Source organism: Salmo salar, chromosome 10, assembly GCF_965601325.2.
Source record: "Salmo salar chromosome 10, fSalSal1, whole genome shotgun sequence".
NCBI classification, from domain to species: Eukaryota; Metazoa; Chordata; class Actinopteri; order Salmoniformes; family Salmonidae; genus Salmo; species Salmo salar.
In genome coordinates, this window is record NC_138300.1 from 3,980,317 (window position 1) to 3,996,540 (window position 16,224).

The 16,224-nt window shown below is 54.1% G+C and overlaps 1 protein-coding gene across 3 annotated transcripts in view; it reads right to left on the reverse strand.

Moving 5' to 3' along the window:
* The window catches only part of LOC106593666 (AP-1 complex subunit sigma-2), an 80,285-nt gene that overhangs the window by 22,319 nt on the left and 41,742 nt on the right, over positions 1–16,224 (reverse strand). Inside the window, exon 5 of one of the 3 annotated variants that reach the window (XM_045687244.2) lies at positions 1,260–1,347. The exons of the other annotated variants lie outside the window; for them this stretch is intronic. Coding sequence (XP_045543200.1) covers positions 1,300–1,347 — 48 coding nt within the window. The 3' untranslated portion in view covers positions 1,260–1,299. The remainder of the gene's footprint in view (positions 1–1,259; positions 1,348–16,224) is intronic. 3 annotated transcript variants of the gene reach the window in all.

Consider the following 16,224-nt stretch of genomic DNA (forward strand, 5'->3'; position numbering starts at 1 on the left):
CAGAGAGAAACTTCCCTTATCCAATCAGTACACTGAGAGAAACTTCCCTTATCCAATCAGTACACTGAGAGAAACCTCCCCTATTCAATCAGAATACAGAGAGAAACTTTCCTTATCCTATCAGAATACAAAGAAACCTTCCTTCGTCCTGTAGTGCTGAGTGTGTATTTAGAATCTGCTCAGTATTTTAACAAAGCGCTGCGGTCGCTCTGCAATACCACTGAGCTGCTCCAGTTTCATTAAAATAGCTTCATCCTAAGCCCTGAGGTATGCCTTCCTTCCTCCATATTAATTAGTGCATCATGTGCTACCCCTATGGCACACTACTCTAGAAACCTAAGCCCCCATTCTCATTTCACTGGAATGTTTCCTCCCCTCTGATATCTGCCCCCTGCTGGCCACCTTTAGATACCCAGACGCGGCCAAAACCAGTCCAGTTTGGGTTCATATCCGATGATGACTGACTGATGTTGCCATCTACTTTCCCCACAGCATTACAAGGTGAACAGTATGCTACATGCAGTCACCGAATACAGCACAGTCAGTATGCTACATGCAGTCACCGAATACAGCACACTGAACACATTGCAGAATGATCGACTGGCTGGTTCACACCATGCTGACTGACTGGCTGGCTGGTTCACACCATGCTGACTGACTGGCTGCCTGGTTCACACCATGCTGACTGACTGGCTGGTTCACACCATGCTGATTGACTGACTGGTTCACACCATGCTGACTGACTGGTTCACACCATGCTGACTGACTGGTTCACACCATGCTGACTGACTGGTTCACACCATGCTGACTGACTGGCTGGCTGGTTCACACCATGCTGACTGACTGACTGGCCAACTGACTGGCTGGTTCACACCATACTGACTGACTGACTGGCTGGCTGGTTGGTTGGTTCACACCATGCAGACTGACTGACTGACTGGCTGGCCAGTTCACACCATGCAGACTGACTGACTGACTGGCCGACCAGCTGGCTGGTTCACACCATGCAGACTGACTGACTGACTGGCTGGCCGGTTCACACCATGCAGACTGACTGACTGACTGGCTGGCCGACTGGCTGGCTGGTTCACACCATGCTGACTGACTGTATCAGTCATACAACACTCCACTCTGAACACCATGCTGAGTAACTGACTGACTGGCTGGCTGACTGGCTGGCTGGTTCACACCATGCTGACTGACTGACTGTATCAGTCATACAACACTCCACTCTGAACACCATGCACCATGGTATTTACCCAGCAAGACCTGGTGTAAAGGGGAGGTACTCCAGTCCCGCTATAAGATCTCCTCATTAGGTAAACCTCCCCAGTCCTCACTCTGGATCTACAAACACACAACCAGCCAATCAGAGAGGTTTCTCAGTGGTCAGCTGAGCAGGTCTGAGCAGAGAGAAAAATAACTGTGGGCGGAGGTTCTCCTCTGCACTGTTGAACCAATCCAGTAAATATGAAGCAGGAATTAAGATTGAGTGTCGCACTTTAATGTCCGAAATAATAAATTGCGTCACAGGCTCTCTCCATTTTCCCTGAAAACGTTGTTTTCCCCCGTAGAGGGTGGCTGGGGGGTGAAGTGGGTGGAGGGGGGGGGGGGGGGTCTCTCTGGTCATTCCCTGGTCTCTCTCCACTTATCTGGTCTCTCTCCTCTCTCATCTCTCTGGTCTCTCCCCTCTCTCTCTCTGGTCTCTCTCCTCTTATCTGGTCTCTCCTCTCTCTCTCTGGGCTCTTTCTCCTTTCTCTCTGGACCCTGTCCTCTCTCTCTCCTCTCTTTGGTCTCTCTCTCTTTTCTCTCTGGTCTCTCTCCTCTCTCTGGTCTCTCCCCTCTCTCTGGTCTCTCTGGTCTCTCCCCTCTCTCTCTCTGGTCTCTCTCCTCTTATCTGGTCTCTCCTCTCTCTCTCTGGGCTCTTTCTCCTTTCTCTCTGGACCCTGTCCTCTCTCTCTCCTCTCTTTGGTCTCTCTCTCTTTTCTCTCTGGTCTCTCTCCTCTCTCTGGTCTCTCCCCTCTCTCTGGTCTCTCTGGTCTCTCCCCTCTCTCTCCGGGTCTCTCTTTGGTCTCTCATCTCTCCCCTCTCTCTGGGATCTCTCCTCGCTGGAATCTCTTGCCTCTCTGACCTCTCTCTGGTCTCTCTCCTCTTTCTCCTTTCTCTCTGGCCCCTGTCCTCTCTCTGCTCTCTCCGGTTTCTCTCCTCTCTCTCCGGTCTCTCCTCTCTCTGGTCTCTCTCCTCTCTCTGGTCTCTCTCCTCTCTCTGGTCTCTCTCCTCTCTCTGGTCTCTCTCTGGTCTCTCTCCTCTCTCTGGTCTCTCCTCTCTGTAGCCTGGTCTCTAGACACAATGAGACTTTGACTGTGAGCTGCCATTCTGCCTGTCTGGAACTGATCCCTGTTTTAAACCAAAATCCAATAAGAGCTGGTGTTGGACTATCAAGAGCTCTGCCTCAGGGGAGTAACCGCAGTACGGCTGTGAGGAGTAGCAATACGGCTGTGAGGAGAAGCAGTAAGGAGTAGCAGTACGGCTGTGAGGAGTAGCAGTACGGCTGTGAGGAGTAGCTGTGAGGAGTAGCAGTACGGCTGTGAGGAGTAGCAGTACGGCTGTGAGGAGTAGCAGTAAGGAGAAGCAGTACGGCTGTGAGGAGTAGCAGTACGGCTGTGAGGAGTAGCAGTACGGCTGTGAGGAGTAGCAGTAAGGAGTAGCAGTACGGCTGTGAGGAGTAGCAGTAAGAAGTAGCAGTACGGCTGTGAGGAGTAGCAGTAAGGCTGTGAGGAGTAGCAGTAAGGCTGTGAGGAGTAGCAGTACGGCTGTGAGGAGAAGCAGTAAGGAGTAGCAGTACGGCTGTGAGGAGTAGCAGTACGGCTGTGAGGAGTAGCTGTGAGGAGTAGCAGTACGGCTGTGAGGAGTAGCAGTAAGGAGAAGCAGTACGGCTGTGAGGAGTAGCAGTACGGCGGTGAGGAGTAGCAGTAAGGAGTAGCAGTACGGCTGTGAGGAGTAGCAGTAAGGAATAGCAGTATGGCTGTAAGGAGTAGCAGTACGGCTGTGAGGAGTAGCAGTAAGAAGTAGCAGTACGGCTGTGAGGAGTAGCAGTACGGCTGTGAGGAGTAGCAGTAAGGAGTAGCAGTACGGCTGTGAGGAGTAGCAGTAAGGAGTAGCAGTATGGCTGTAAGGAGTAGCAGTACGGCTGTGAGGAGTAGCAGTAAGAAGTAGCAGTACGGCTGTGAGGAGTAGCAGTAAGGCTGTGAGGAGTAGCAGTAAGGCTGTGAGGAGTAGCAGTACGGCTGTGAGGAGAAGCAGTAAGGAGTAGCAGTACGGCTGTGAGGAGTAGCAGTACGGCTGTGAGGAGTAGCTGTGAGGAGTAGCAGTACGGCAGAGAGGAGTAGCAGTACGGCAGAGAGGAGTAGCAGTAAGGAGAAGCAGTACGGCTGTGAGGAGTAGCAGTACGGCGGTGAGGAGTAGCAGTAAGGAGTAGCAGTACGGCTGTGAGGAGTAGCAGTAAGGAATAGCAGTATGGCTGTAAGGAGTAGCAGTACGGCTGTGAGGAGTAGCAGTAAGGAGTAGCAGTACGGCTGTGAGGAGTAGCAGTAAGGAATAGCAGTATGGCTGTGAGGAGTAGCAGTGCGGCTGTGAGGAGTAGCAGTACGGCTGTGAGGAGTAGCAGTACGGCTGTGAGGAGTAGCAGTACGGCTGTGAGGAGTAGCAGTACGGCTGTGAGGAGTAGCAGTACGGCTGTGAGGAGTAGCAGTACGGCTGTGAGGAGTAGCAGTACGGATGTGAGGAATAGCAGTAAGGCTGTGAGGAGTAGCAGTAAGGCTGTGAGGAGTAGCAGTAACGCTGTGAGGAGTAGCAGTACGGCTGTGAGGAGTAGCAGTACGGCTGTGAGGAGTAGCAGTACGGCTGTGAGGAGTAGCAGTACGGCTGTGAGGAGTAGTTTTGAGGAGTAGCAGTACGGCTGTGAGGAGTAGCAGTACGGCTGTGAGGAGTAGCAGTGAGGCTGTGAGGAGTAGCAGTGAGGCTGTGAGGAGTAGCAGTGAGGCTGTGAGGAGTAGCAGTGAGGCTGTGAGGAGTAGCAGTACGGCTGTGAGGAGTAGCAGTGAGGCTTTGAGGAGTAGAAGTGAGGCTCGGAGGAGTAGCAGTACGGCTGTGAGGAGTAGCAGTACGGCTGTGAGGAGTAGCAGTACGGCTGTGAGGAGTAGCAGTACGGCTGTGAGGAGTAGGAGTAAGGCAGTGGGGAGTAGCAGTACGGCTGTGAGGAGTAGCTGTGAGGAGTAGCAGTACGGCTGTGAGGAGTAGCAGTACGGATGTGAGGAGTAACTGTGAGGAGTAGCAGTACGGCTGTGAGGAGTAGCAGTACGGCTGTGAGGAATAGCAGTAAGGCTGTGAGGAGTAGCTGTGAGGAGTAGCAGGACGGCTGTGAGGAGTAGCAGTACGGATGTGAGGAGTAACTGTGAGGAGTAGCAGTACGGCTGTGAGGAGTAGCAGTACGGCTGTGAGGAGTAGCAGTAAGGCTGTGAGGAGTAGCTGTACGGCTGTGAGGAGTAGCTGTACGGCTGTGAGGAGTAGCAGTACGGCTGTGAGGAGTAGCAGTACGGCTGTGAGGAGTAGCAGTACGGCTGTGAGGAGTAGCAGTAAGGCTGTGAGGAGTAGCAGTACGGCTGTGAGGATTAGCAGTAAGGCTGTCAGGAGTAGCAGTACGGCTGTGAGGAGTAGCAGTACGGCTGTGAGGAGTAGCAGTACGGCTGTGAGGAGTATTTGTACGGCTGTGAGGAGTAGCTGTACGGCTGTGAGGAGTAGCTGTGAGGAGTAGCAGTACGGCTGTGAGGAGTAGCAGTACGGCTGTGAGGAGTAGCAGTACGGCTGTGAGGAGTAGCAGTACGGCTGTGAGGTCTAGCAGTAAGGCTGTGAGAAGTAGCAGTACGGCTGTGAGGAGTAGCAGTACGGCTGTGAGGAGTAGCAGTAAGGCTGTGAGGAGTAGCTGTGAGGAGTAGCAGTACGGCTGTGAGGAGTAGCAGTACGGATGTGAGGAGTAACTGTGAGGAGTAGCAGTACGGCTGTGAGGAGTAGCAGTACGGCTGTGAGGAATAGCAGTAAGGCTGTGAGGAGTAGCTGTGAGGAGTAGCAGGACGGCTGTGAGGAGTAGCAGTACGGATGTGAGGAGTAACTGTGAGGAGTAGCAGTACGGCTGTGAGGAGTAGCAGTACGGCTGTGAGGAGTAGCAGTAAGGCTGTGAGGAGTAGCTGTACGGCTGTGAGGAGTAGCTGTACGGCTGTGAGGAGTAGCAGTACGGCTGTGAGGAGTAGCAGTACGGCTGTGAGGAGTAGCAGTACGGCTGTGAGGAGTAGCAGTAAGGCTGTGAGGAGTAGCAGTACGGCTGTGAGGATTAGCAGTAAGGCTGTCAGGAGTAGCAGTACGGCTGTGAGGAGTAGCAGTACGGCTGTGAGGAGTAGCAGTACGGCTGTGAGGAGTATTTGTACGGCTGTGAGGAGTAGCTGTACGGCTGTGAGGAGTAGCTGTGAGGAGTAGCAGTACGGCTGTGAGGAGTAGCAGTACGGCTGTGAGGAGTAGCAGTACGGCTGTGAGGAGTAGCAGTACGGCTGTGAGGTCTAGCAGTAAGGCTGTGAGAAGTAGCAGTACGGCTGTGAGGAGTAGCAGTACGGCTGTGAGGAGTAGCAGTAAGGCTGTGAGGAGTAGCAGTACGGATGTGATGAGTAGCTGTGAGGAGTAGCTGTGAGGAGTAGCAGTACGGCTGTGAGGAGTAGCTGTGAGGAGTAGCAGTGCAGCTGTGAGGAGTAGCTGTGAGGAGTAGCTGTAAGGAGTAGCAGTACGGCTGTGAGGAGTAGCTGTGAGGAGTTGCAGTGCAGCTGTGAGGAGTAGCTGTGAGGAGTAGCTGTGAGGAGTAGCAGTGCGGCTGTGAGGAGTAGCTGTGAGGAGTAGCTGTAAGGAGTAGCAGTACGGCTGTGAGGAGTCGCTGTGAGGAGTAGCAGTACGGCTGTGAGGAGTAGCAGTACGGCTGTGAGGAGTAGCAGTACGGCTGTGAGGAGTAGCTGTGAGGAGTAGCTGTAAGGAGTAGCAGTACGGCTGTGAGGAGTAGCTGTGAGGAGTAGCAGTACGGCTGTGAGGAGTAGCAGTACGGCTGTGAGGTCTAGCAGTAAGGCTGTGAGAAGTAGCAGTACGGCTGTGAGAAGTAGCAGTATGGCTGTGAGGAGTAGCAGTACGGCTGTGAGGAGTAGCAGTAAGGCTGTGAGGAGTAGCAGTACGGCTGTGAGGAGTAGCTGTGAGGAGTAGCAGTACGGCTGTGAGGAGTAGCTGTGAGGAGTAGCAGTGCGGCTGTGAGGAGTAGCTGTGAGGAATAGCTGTGAGGAGTAGCAGTGCGGCTGTGAGGAGTAGCTGTGAGGAGTAGCTGTAAGGAGTAGCAGTACGGCTGTGAGGAGTATCTGTGAGGAGTAGCAATACGGCTGTGAGGAGTAGCAGTACGGTTGTGAGGAGTAGCAGTACGGCTGTGAGGAGTAGCTGTGAGGAGTAGCTGTAAGGAGTAGCAGTACGGCTGTGAGGAGTAGCTGTGAGGAGTAGCAGTACGGCTGTGAGGAGTAGCAGTACGGCTGTGAGGTCTAGCAATAAGGCTGTGAGAAGTAGCAGTACGGCTGTGAGAAGTAGCAGTACGGCTGTGAGGAGTAGCAGTACGGCTGTGAGGAGTAGCAGTAAGGCTGTGAGGAGTAGCAGTACGGATGTGATGAGTAGCTGTGAGGAGTAGCTGTGAGGAGTAGTAGTGCGGCTGTGAGGAGTAGCTGTGAGGAGTAGCTGTAAGGAGTAGCAGTACGGCTGTGAGGAGTAGCTGTGAGGAGTAGCAGTGCGGCTGTGAGGAGTAGCAGTACGGCTGTGAGGAGTAGCAGTACGGCTGTGAGGAGTAGCTGTGAGGAGTAGCAGTTCGGCTGTGAGGAGTAGCAGTACGGCTGTGAGGTGTAGCAGTAAGGCTGTGAGGAGTAGCAGTACGGCTGTGAGAAGTAGCAGTACGGCTGTGAGGAGTAGCAGTAAGGCTGTGAGGAGTAGCAGTACGGCTGTGAGGAGTAGCAGTACTGCTGTGAGGAGTAGCAGTACGGCTGTGAGGAGTAGCAGTACGGCTGTGAGGAGTAGCAGTACGGCTGTGAGGAGTAGCAGTACGGCTGTGAGGAGTAGCAGTGAGGCTGTGAGGAGTAGCAGTAAGGCTGTGAGGAGTAGCAGTACGGCTGTGAGGAGTAGCAGTACGGCTGTGAGGAGTAGCTGTGAGGAGTAGCAGTGCGGCTGTGAGGAGTAGCTGTGAGGAGTAGCTGTAAGGAGTAGCAGTACGGCTGTGAGGAGTAGCTGTGAGGAGTTGCAGTGCAGCTGTGAGGAGTAGCTGTGAGGAGTAGCTGTGAGGAGAAGCAGTGCGGCTGTGAGGAGTAGCTGTGAGGAGTAGCTGTAAGGAGTAGCAGTACGGCAATGAGGAGTCGCTATGAGGAGTAGCAGTACGGCTGTGAGGAGTAGCAGTACGGTTGTGAGGAGTAGCAGTACGGCTGTGAGGAGTAGCTGTGAGGAGTAGCTGTAAGGAGTAGCAGTACGGCTGTGAGGAGTAGCTGTGAGGAGTAGCAGTACGGCTGTGAGGAGTAGCAGTACGGCTGTGAGGTCTAGCAGTAAGGCTGTGAGAAGTAGCAGTACGGCTGTGAGAAGTAGCAGTATGGCTGTGAGGAGTAGCAGTACGGCTGTGAGGAGTAGCAGTAAGGCTGTGAGGAGTAGCAGTAAGGCTGTGAGGAGTAGCAGTACGGATGTGATGAGTAGCTGTGAGGAGTAGCTGTGAGGAGTAGCAGTACGGCTGTGAGGAGTAGCTGTGAGGAGTAGCTGTGAGGAGTAGTAGTGCGGCTGTGAGGAGTAGCTGTGAGGAGTAGCTGTAAGGAATAGCAGTACGGCTGTGAGGAGTAGCTGTGAGGAGTAGCAGTACGGCTGTGAGGAGTAGCTGTGAGGAGTAGCAGTGCGGCTGTGAGGAGTAGCTGTGAGGAATAGCTGTGAGGAGTAGCAGTGCGGCTGTGAGGAGTAGCTGTGAGGAGTAGCTGTAAGGAGTAGCAGTACGGCTGTGAGGAGTATCTGTGAGGAGTAGCAATACGGCTGTGAGGAGTAGCAGTACGGCTGTGAGGAGTAGCAGTACGGCTGTGAGGAGTAGCTGTGAGGAGTAGCTGTAAGGAGTAGCAGTACGGCTGTGAGGAGTAGCTGTGAGGAGTAGCAGTACGGCTGTGAGGAGTAGCAGTACGGCTGTGAGGTCTAGCAATAAGGCTGTGAGAAGTAGCAGTACGGCTGTGAGAAGTAGCAGTACGGCTGTGAGGAGTAGCAGTACGGCTGTGAGGAGTAGCAGTAAGGCTGTGAGGAGTAGCAGTACGGATGTGATGAGTAGCTGTGAGGAGTAGCTGTGAGGAGTAGTAGTGCGGCTGTGAGGAGTAGCTGTGAGGAGTAGCTGTAAGGAGTAGCAGTACGGCTGTGAGGAGTAGCTGTGAGGAGTAGCAGTGCGGCTGTGAGGAGTAGCAGTACGGCTGTGAGGAGTAGCAGTACGGCTGTGAGGAGTAGCTGTGAGGAGTAGCAGTTCGGCTGTGAGGAGTAGCAGTACGGCTGTGAGGTGTAGCAGTAAGGCTGTGAGGAGTAGCAGTACGGCTGTGAGAAGTAGCAGTACGGCTGTGAGGAGTAGCAGTACGGCTGTGAGGAGTAGCAGTAAGGCTGTGAGGAGTAGCAGTACGGCTGTGAGGAGTAGCAGTACGGCTGTGAGGAGTAGCAGTACGGCTGTGAGGAGTAGCAGTACGGCTGTGAGGAGTAGCAGTACGGCTGTGAGGAGTAGCAGTACGGCTGTGAGGAGTAGCAGTGAGGCTGTGAGGAGTAGCAGTAAGGCTGTGAGGAGTAGCAGTACGGCTGTGAGGAGTAGCAGTACGGATGTGAGGAGTAGCTGTGAGGAGTAGCAGTACGGCTGTGAGGAGTAGCTGTGAGGAGTAGCTGTGAGGAGTAGCAGTGCGGCTGTGAGGAGTAGCAGTACGGCTGTGAGGAGTAGCTGTGAGGAGTAGCAGTAAGGAGTAGCAGTACGGCTGTGAGGAGTAGCTGTGAGGAGTAGCAGTACGGCTGTGAGGAGTAGCTGTGAGGAGTAGCAGTAAGGAGTAGCAGTACGGCTGTGAGGAGTAGCTGTGAGGAGTAGCAGTACGGCTGTGAGGAGTAGCAGTACGGCTGTGAGGAGTAGCAGTACGGCTGTGAGGAGTAGCAGTGAGGAGTAGCTGTAAGGAGTAGCAATACGGCTGTGAGGAGTAGCTGTGAGGAGTAGCAGTACGGCTGTGAGGAGTAGCAGTACGGCTGTGAGGTCTAGCAGTAAGGCTGTGAGAAGTAGAAGTATGGCTGTGAGGAGTAGCAGTACGGCTGTGAGGAGTAGCAGTAAGGCTGTGAGGAGTAGCAGTACGGCTGTGAGTAGTAGCAGTACGGATGTGATGAGTAGCTGTGAGGAGTAGCTGTGAGGAGTAGCAGTACGGCTGTGAGGAGTAGCTGTGAGGAATAGCTGTGAGGAGTAGCAGTGCGGCGGTGAGGAGTAGCTGTGAGGAGTAGCTGTAAGGAGTAGCAGTACGGCTGTGAGGAGTAGCTGTGAGGAGTAGCAGTGCGGATGTGAGGAGTAGCAGTACGGCTGTGAGGAGTAGCAGTACGGCAGTGCGGAGTAGCAGTACGGCTGTGAGGAGTAGCTGTGAGGAGTAGCTGTAAGGAGTAGCAGTACGGCTGTGAGGAGTAGCTGTGAGGAGTAGCAGTACGGCTGTGAGGAGGAGCAGTACGGCTGTGAGGTGTAGCAGTAAGGCTGTGAGGTGTAGCAGTACGGCTGTGAGAAGTAGAAGTACGGCTGTGAGGAGTAGCAGTAAGGCTGTGAGGAGTAGCAGTAAGGCTGTGAGGAGTAGCAGTACGGCTGTGAGGAGTAGCAGTACGGCTGTGAGGAGTAGCAGTACGGCTGTGAGGAGTAGCAGTACGGCTGTGAGGTGTAGCAGTACGGCTGTGAGGTGTAGCAGTAAGGCTGTGATGAGTAGCTGTGAGGAGTAGCTGTGAGGAGTAGCAGTACGGCTGTGAGGAGTAGCTGTGAGGAATAGCTGTGAGGAGTAGCAGTGCGGCGGTGAGGAGTAGCTGTGAGGAGTAGCTGTAAGGAGTAGCAGTACGGCTGTGAGGAGTAGCTGTGAGGAGTAGCAGTACGGCTGTGAGGAGTAGCTGTACGGCTGTGAGGAGTAGCAGTACGGCTGTGAGGAGTAGCAGTACGGCTGTGAGGAGTAGCTGTGAGGAGTAGCTGTGAGGAGTAGCAGTGCGGCTGTGAGGAGTAGCTGTGAGGAGTAGCTGTAAGGAGTAGCAGTACGGCTGTGAGGAGTAGCTGTGAGGAGTTGCAGTGCAGCTGTGAGGAGTAGCTGTGAGGAGTAGCTGTGAGGAGTAGCAGTGCGGCTGTGAGGAGTAGCTGTGAGGAGTAGCTGTAAGGAGTAGCAGTACGGCTGTGAGGAGTCGCTGTGAGGAGTAGCAGTACGGCTGTGAGGAGTAGCAGTACGGCTGTGAGGAGTAGCAGTACGGCTGTGAGGAGTAGCTGTGAGGAGTAGCTGTAAGGAGTAGCAGTACGGCTGTGAGGAGTAGCTGTGAGGAGTAGCAGTACGGCTGTGAGGAGTAGCAGTACGGCTGTGAGGTCTAGCAGTAAGGCTGTGAGAAGTAGCAGTACGGCTGTGAGAAGTAGCAGTATGGCTGTGAGGAGTAGCAGTACGGCTGTGAGGAGTAGCAGTAAGGCTGTGAGGAGTAGCAGTAAGGCTGTGAGGAGTAGCAGTACGGATGTGATGAGTAGCTGTGAGGAGTAGCTGTGAGGAGTAGCAGTACGGCTGTGATGAGTAGCTGTGAGGAGTAGCTGTGAGGAGTAGCTGTGAGGAGTAGCAGTACGGATGTGATGAGTAGCTGTGAGGAGTAGCTGTGAGGAGTAGTAGTGCGGCTGTGAGGAGTAGCTGTGAGGAGTAGCTGTAAGGAATAGCAGTACGGCTGTGAGGAGTAGCTGTGAGGAGTAGCAGTACGGCTGTGAGGAGTAGCTGTGAGGAGTAGCAGTGCGGCTGTGAGGAGTAGCTGTGAGGAATAGCTGTGAGGAGTAGCAGTGCGGCTGTGAGGAGTAGCTGTGAGGAGTAGCTGTAAGGAGTAGCAGTACGGCTGTGAGGAGTATCTGTGAGGAGTAGCAATACGGCTGTGAGGAGTAGCAGTACGGCTGTGAGGAGTAGCAGTACGGCTGTGAGGAGTAGCTGTGAGGAGTAGCTGTAAGGAGTAGCAGTACGGCTGTGAGGAGTAGCTGTGAGGAGTAGCAGTACGGCTGTGAGGAGTAGCAGTACGGCTGTGAGGTCTAGCAATAAGGCTGTGAGAAGTAGCAGTACGGCTGTGAGAAGTAGCAGTACGGCTGTGAGGAGTAGCAGTACGGCTGTGAGGAGTAGCAGTAAGGCTGTGAGGAGTAGCAGTACGGATGTGATGAGTAGCTGTGAGGAGTAGCTGTGAGGAGTAGTAGTGCGGCTGTGAGGAGTAGCTGTGAGGAGTAGCTGTAAGGAGTAGCAGTACGGCTGTGAGGAGTAGCTGTGAGGAGTAGCAGTGCGGCTGTGAGGAGTAGCAGTACGGCTGTGAGGAGTAGCAGTACGGCTGTGAGGAGTAGCTGTGAGGAGTAGCAGTTCGGCTGTGAGGAGTAGCAGTACGGCTGTGAGGTGTAGCAGTAAGGCTGTGAGGAGTAGCAGTACGGCTGTGAGAAGTAGCAGTACGGCTGTGAGGAGTAGCTGTGAGGAATAGCTGTGAGGAGTAGCAGTGCGGCGGTGAGGAGTAGCTGTGAGGAGTAGCTGTAAGGAGTAGCAGTACGGCTGTGAGGAGTAGCTGTGAGGAGTAGCAGTACGGCTGTGAGGAGTAGCTGTGAGGAGTAGCAGTACGGCTGTGAGGAGTAGCTGTACGGCTGTGAGGAGTAGCAGTACGGCTGTGAGGAGTAGCAGTACGGCTGTGAGGAGTAGCTGTGAGGAGTAGCTGTGAGGAGTAGCAGTGCGGCTGTGAGGAGTAGCTGTGAGGAGTAGCTGTAAGGAGTAGCAGTACGGCTGTGAGGAGTAGCTGTGAGGAGTTGCAGTGCAGCTGTGAGGAGTAGCTGTGAGGAGTAGCTGTGAGGAGTAGCAGTGCGGCTGTGAGGAGTAGCTGTGAGGAGTAGCTGTAAGGAGTAGCAGTACGGCTGTGAGGAGTCGCTGTGAGGAGTAGCAGTACGGCTGTGAGGAGTAGCAGTACGGCTGTGAGGAGTAGCAGTACGGCTGTGAGGAGTAGCTGTGAGGAGTAGCTGTAAGGAGTAGCAGTACGGCTGTGAGGAGTAGCTGTGAGGAGTAGCAGTACGGCTGTGAGGAGTAGCAGTACGGCTGTGAGGTCTAGCAGTAAGGCTGTGAGAAGTAGCAGTACGGCTGTGAGAAGTAGCAGTATGGCTGTGAGGAGTAGCAGTACGGCTGTGAGGAGTAGCAGTAAGGCTGTGAGGAGTAGCAGTAAGGCTGTGAGGAGTAGCAGTACGGATGTGATGAGTAGCTGTGAGGAGTAGCTGTGAGGAGTAGCAGTACGGCTGTGATGAGTAGCTGTGAGGAGTAGCTGTGAGGAGTAGCAGTACGGATGTGATGAGTAGCTGTGAGGAGTAGCTGTGAGGAGTAGTAGTGCGGCTGTGAGGAGTAGCTGTGAGGAGTAGCTGTAAGGAATAGCAGTACGGCTGTGAGGAGTAGCTGTGAGGAGTAGCAGTACGGCTGTGAGGAGTAGCTGTGAGGAGTAGCAGTGCGGCTGTGAGGAGTAGCTGTGAGGAATAGCTGTGAGGAGTAGCAGTGCGGCTGTGAGGAGTAGCTGTGAGGAGTAGCTGTAAGGAGTAGCAGTACGGCTGTGAGGAGTATCTGTGAGGAGTAGCAATACGGCTGTGAGGAGTAGCAGTACGGCTGTGAGGAGTAGCAGTACGGCTGTGAGGAGTAGCTGTGAGGAGTAGCTGTAAGGAGTAGCAGTACGGCTGTGAGGAGTAGCTGTGAGGAGTAGCAGTACGGCTGTGAGGAGTAGCAGTACGGCTGTGAGGTCTAGCAATAAGGCTGTGAGAAGTAGCAGTACGGCTGTGAGAAGTAGCAGTACGGCTGTGAGGAGTAGCAGTACGGCTGTGAGGAGTAGCAGTAAGGCTGTGAGGAGTAGCAGTACGGATGTGATGAGTAGCTGTGAGGAGTAGCTGTGAGGAGTAGTAGTGCGGCTGTGAGGAGTAGCTGTGAGGAGTAGCTGTAAGGAGTAGCAGTACGGCTGTGAGGAGTAGCTGTGAGGAGTAGCAGTGCGGCTGTGAGGAGTAGCAGTACGGCTGTGAGGAGTAGCAGTACGGCTGTGAGGAGTAGCTGTGAGGAGTAGCAGTTCGGCTGTGAGGAGTAGCAGTACGGCTGTGAGGTGTAGCAGTAAGGCTGTGAGGAGTAGCAGTACGGCTGTGAGAAGTAGCAGTACGGCTGTGAGGAGTAGCTGTGAGGAATAGCTGTGAGGAGTAGCAGTGCGGCGGTGAGGAGTAGCTGTGAGGAGTAGCTGTAAGGAGTAGCAGTACGGCTGTGAGGAGTAGCTGTGAGGAGTAGCAGTACGGCTGTGAGGAGTAGCTGTGAGGAGTAGCAGTACGGCTGTGAGGAGTAGCTGTGAGGAGTAGCAGTACGGCTGTGAGGAGTAGCTGTGAGGAGTAGCAGTAAGGAGTAGCAGTACGGCTGTGAGGAGTAGCTGTGAGGAGTAGCAGTACGGCTGTGAGGAGTAGCAGTACGGCTGTGAGGAGTAGCAGTACGGCTGTGAGGAGTAGCAGTGAGGAGTAGCAGTACGGCTGTGATGAGTAGCTGTGAGGAGTAGCTGTGAGGAGTAGCTGTGAGGAGTAGCAGTACGGATGTGATGAGTAGCTGTGAGGAGTAGCTGTGAGGAGTAGCAGTACGGCTGTGATGAGTAGCTGTGAGGAGTAGCTGTGAGGAGTAGCTGTGAGGAGTAGCAGTACGGATGTGATGAGTAGCTGTGAGGAGTAGCTGTGAGGAGTAGTAGTGCGGCTGTGAGGAGTAGCTGTGAGGAGTAGCTGTAAGGAATAGCAGTACGGCTGTGAGGAGTAGCTGTGAGGAGTAGCAGTACGGCTGTGAGGAGTAGCTGTGAGGAGTAGCAGTGCGGCTGTGAGGAGTAGCTGTGAGGAATAGCTGTGAGGAGTAGCAGTGCGGCTGTGAGGAGTAGCTGTGAGGAGTAGCTGTAAGGAGTAGCAGTACGGCTGTGAGGAGTATCTGTGAGGAGTAGCAATACGGCTGTGAGGAGTAGCAGTACGGCTGTGAGGAGTAGCAGTACGGCTGTGAGGAGTAGCTGTGAGGAGTAGCTGTAAGGAGTAGCAGTACGGCTGTGAGGAGTAGCTGTGAGGAGTAGCAGTACGGCTGTGAGGAGTAGCAGTACGGCTGTGAGGTCTAGCAATAAGGCTGTGAGAAGTAGCAGTACGGCTGTGAGAAGTAGCAGTACGGCTGTGAGGAGTAGCAGTACGGCTGTGAGGAGTAGCAGTAAGGCTGTGAGGAGTAGCAGTACGGATGTGATGAGTAGCTGTGAGGAGTAGCTGTGAGGAGTAGTAGTGCGGCTGTGAGGAGTAGCTGTGAGGAGTAGCTGTAAGGAGTAGCAGTACGGCTGTGAGGAGTAGCTGTGAGGAGTAGCAGTGCGGCTGTGAGGAGTAGCAGTACGGCTGTGAGGAGTAGCAGTACGGCTGTGAGGAGTAGCTGTGAGGAGTAGCAGTTCGGCTGTGAGGAGTAGCAGTACGGCTGTGAGGTGTAGCAGTAAGGCTGTGAGGAGTAGCAGTACGGCTGTGAGAAGTAGCAGTACGGCTGTGAGGAGTAGCTGTGAGGAATAGCTGTGAGGAGTAGCAGTGCGGCGGTGAGGAGTAGCTGTGAGGAGTAGCTGTAAGGAGTAGCAGTACGGCTGTGAGGAGTAGCTGTGAGGAGTAGCAGTACGGCTGTGAGGAGTAGCTGTGAGGAGTAGCAGTACGGCTGTGAGGAGTAGCTGTACGGCTGTGAGGAGTAGCAGTACGGCTGTGAGGAGTAGCAGTACGGCTGTGAGGAGTAGCTGTGAGGAGTAGCTGTGAGGAGTAGCAGTGCGGCTGTGAGGAGTAGCTGTGAGGAGTAGCTGTAAGGAGTAGCAGTACGGCTGTGAGGAGTAGCTGTGAGGAGTTGCAGTGCAGCTGTGAGGAGTAGCTGTGAGGAGTAGCTGTGAGGAGTAGCAGTGCGGCTGTGAGGAGTAGCTGTGAGGAGTAGCTGTAAGGAGTAGCAGTACGGCTGTGAGGAGTCGCTGTGAGGAGTAGCAGTACGGCTGTGAGGAGTAGCAGTACGGCTGTGAGGAGTAGCAGTACGGCTGTGAGGAGTAGCTGTGAGGAGTAGCTGTAAGGAGTAGCAGTACGGCTGTGAGGAGTAGCTGTGAGGAGTAGCAGTACGGCTGTGAGGAGTAGCAGTACGGCTGTGAGGTCTAGCAGTAAGGCTGTGAGAAGTAGCAGTACGGCTGTGAGAAGTAGCAGTATGGCTGTGAGGAGTAGCAGTACGGCTGTGAGGAGTAGCAGTAAGGCTGTGAGGAGTAGCAGTAAGGCTGTGAGGAGTAGCAGTACGGATGTGATGAGTAGCTGTGAGGAGTAGCTGTGAGGAGTAGCAGTACGGCTGTGATGAGTAGCTGTGAGGAGTAGCTGTGAGGAGTAGCTGTGAGGAGTAGCAGTACGGATGTGATGAGTAGCTGTGAGGAGTAGCTGTGAGGAGTAGTAGTGCGGCTGTGAGGAGTAGCTGTGAGGAGTAGCTGTAAGGAATAGCAGTACGGCTGTGAGGAGTAGCTGTGAGGAGTAGCAGTACGGCTGTGAGGAGTAGCTGTGAGGAGTAGCAGTGCGGCTGTGAGGAGTAGCTGTGAGGAATAGCTGTGAGGAGTAGCAGTGCGGCTGTGAGGAGTAGCTGTGAGGAGTAGCTGTAAGGAGTAGCAGTACGGCTGTGAGGAGTATCTGTGAGGAGTAGCAATACGGCTGTGAGGAGTAGCAGTACGGCTGTGAGGAGTAGCAGTACGGCTGTGAGGAGTAGCTGTGAGGAGTAGCTGTAAGGAGTAGCAGTACGGCTGTGAGGAGTAGCTGTGAGGAGTAGCAGTACGGCTGTGAGGAGTAGCAGTACGGCTGTGAGGTCTAGCAATAAGGCTGTGAGAAGTAGCAGTACGGCTGTGAGAAGT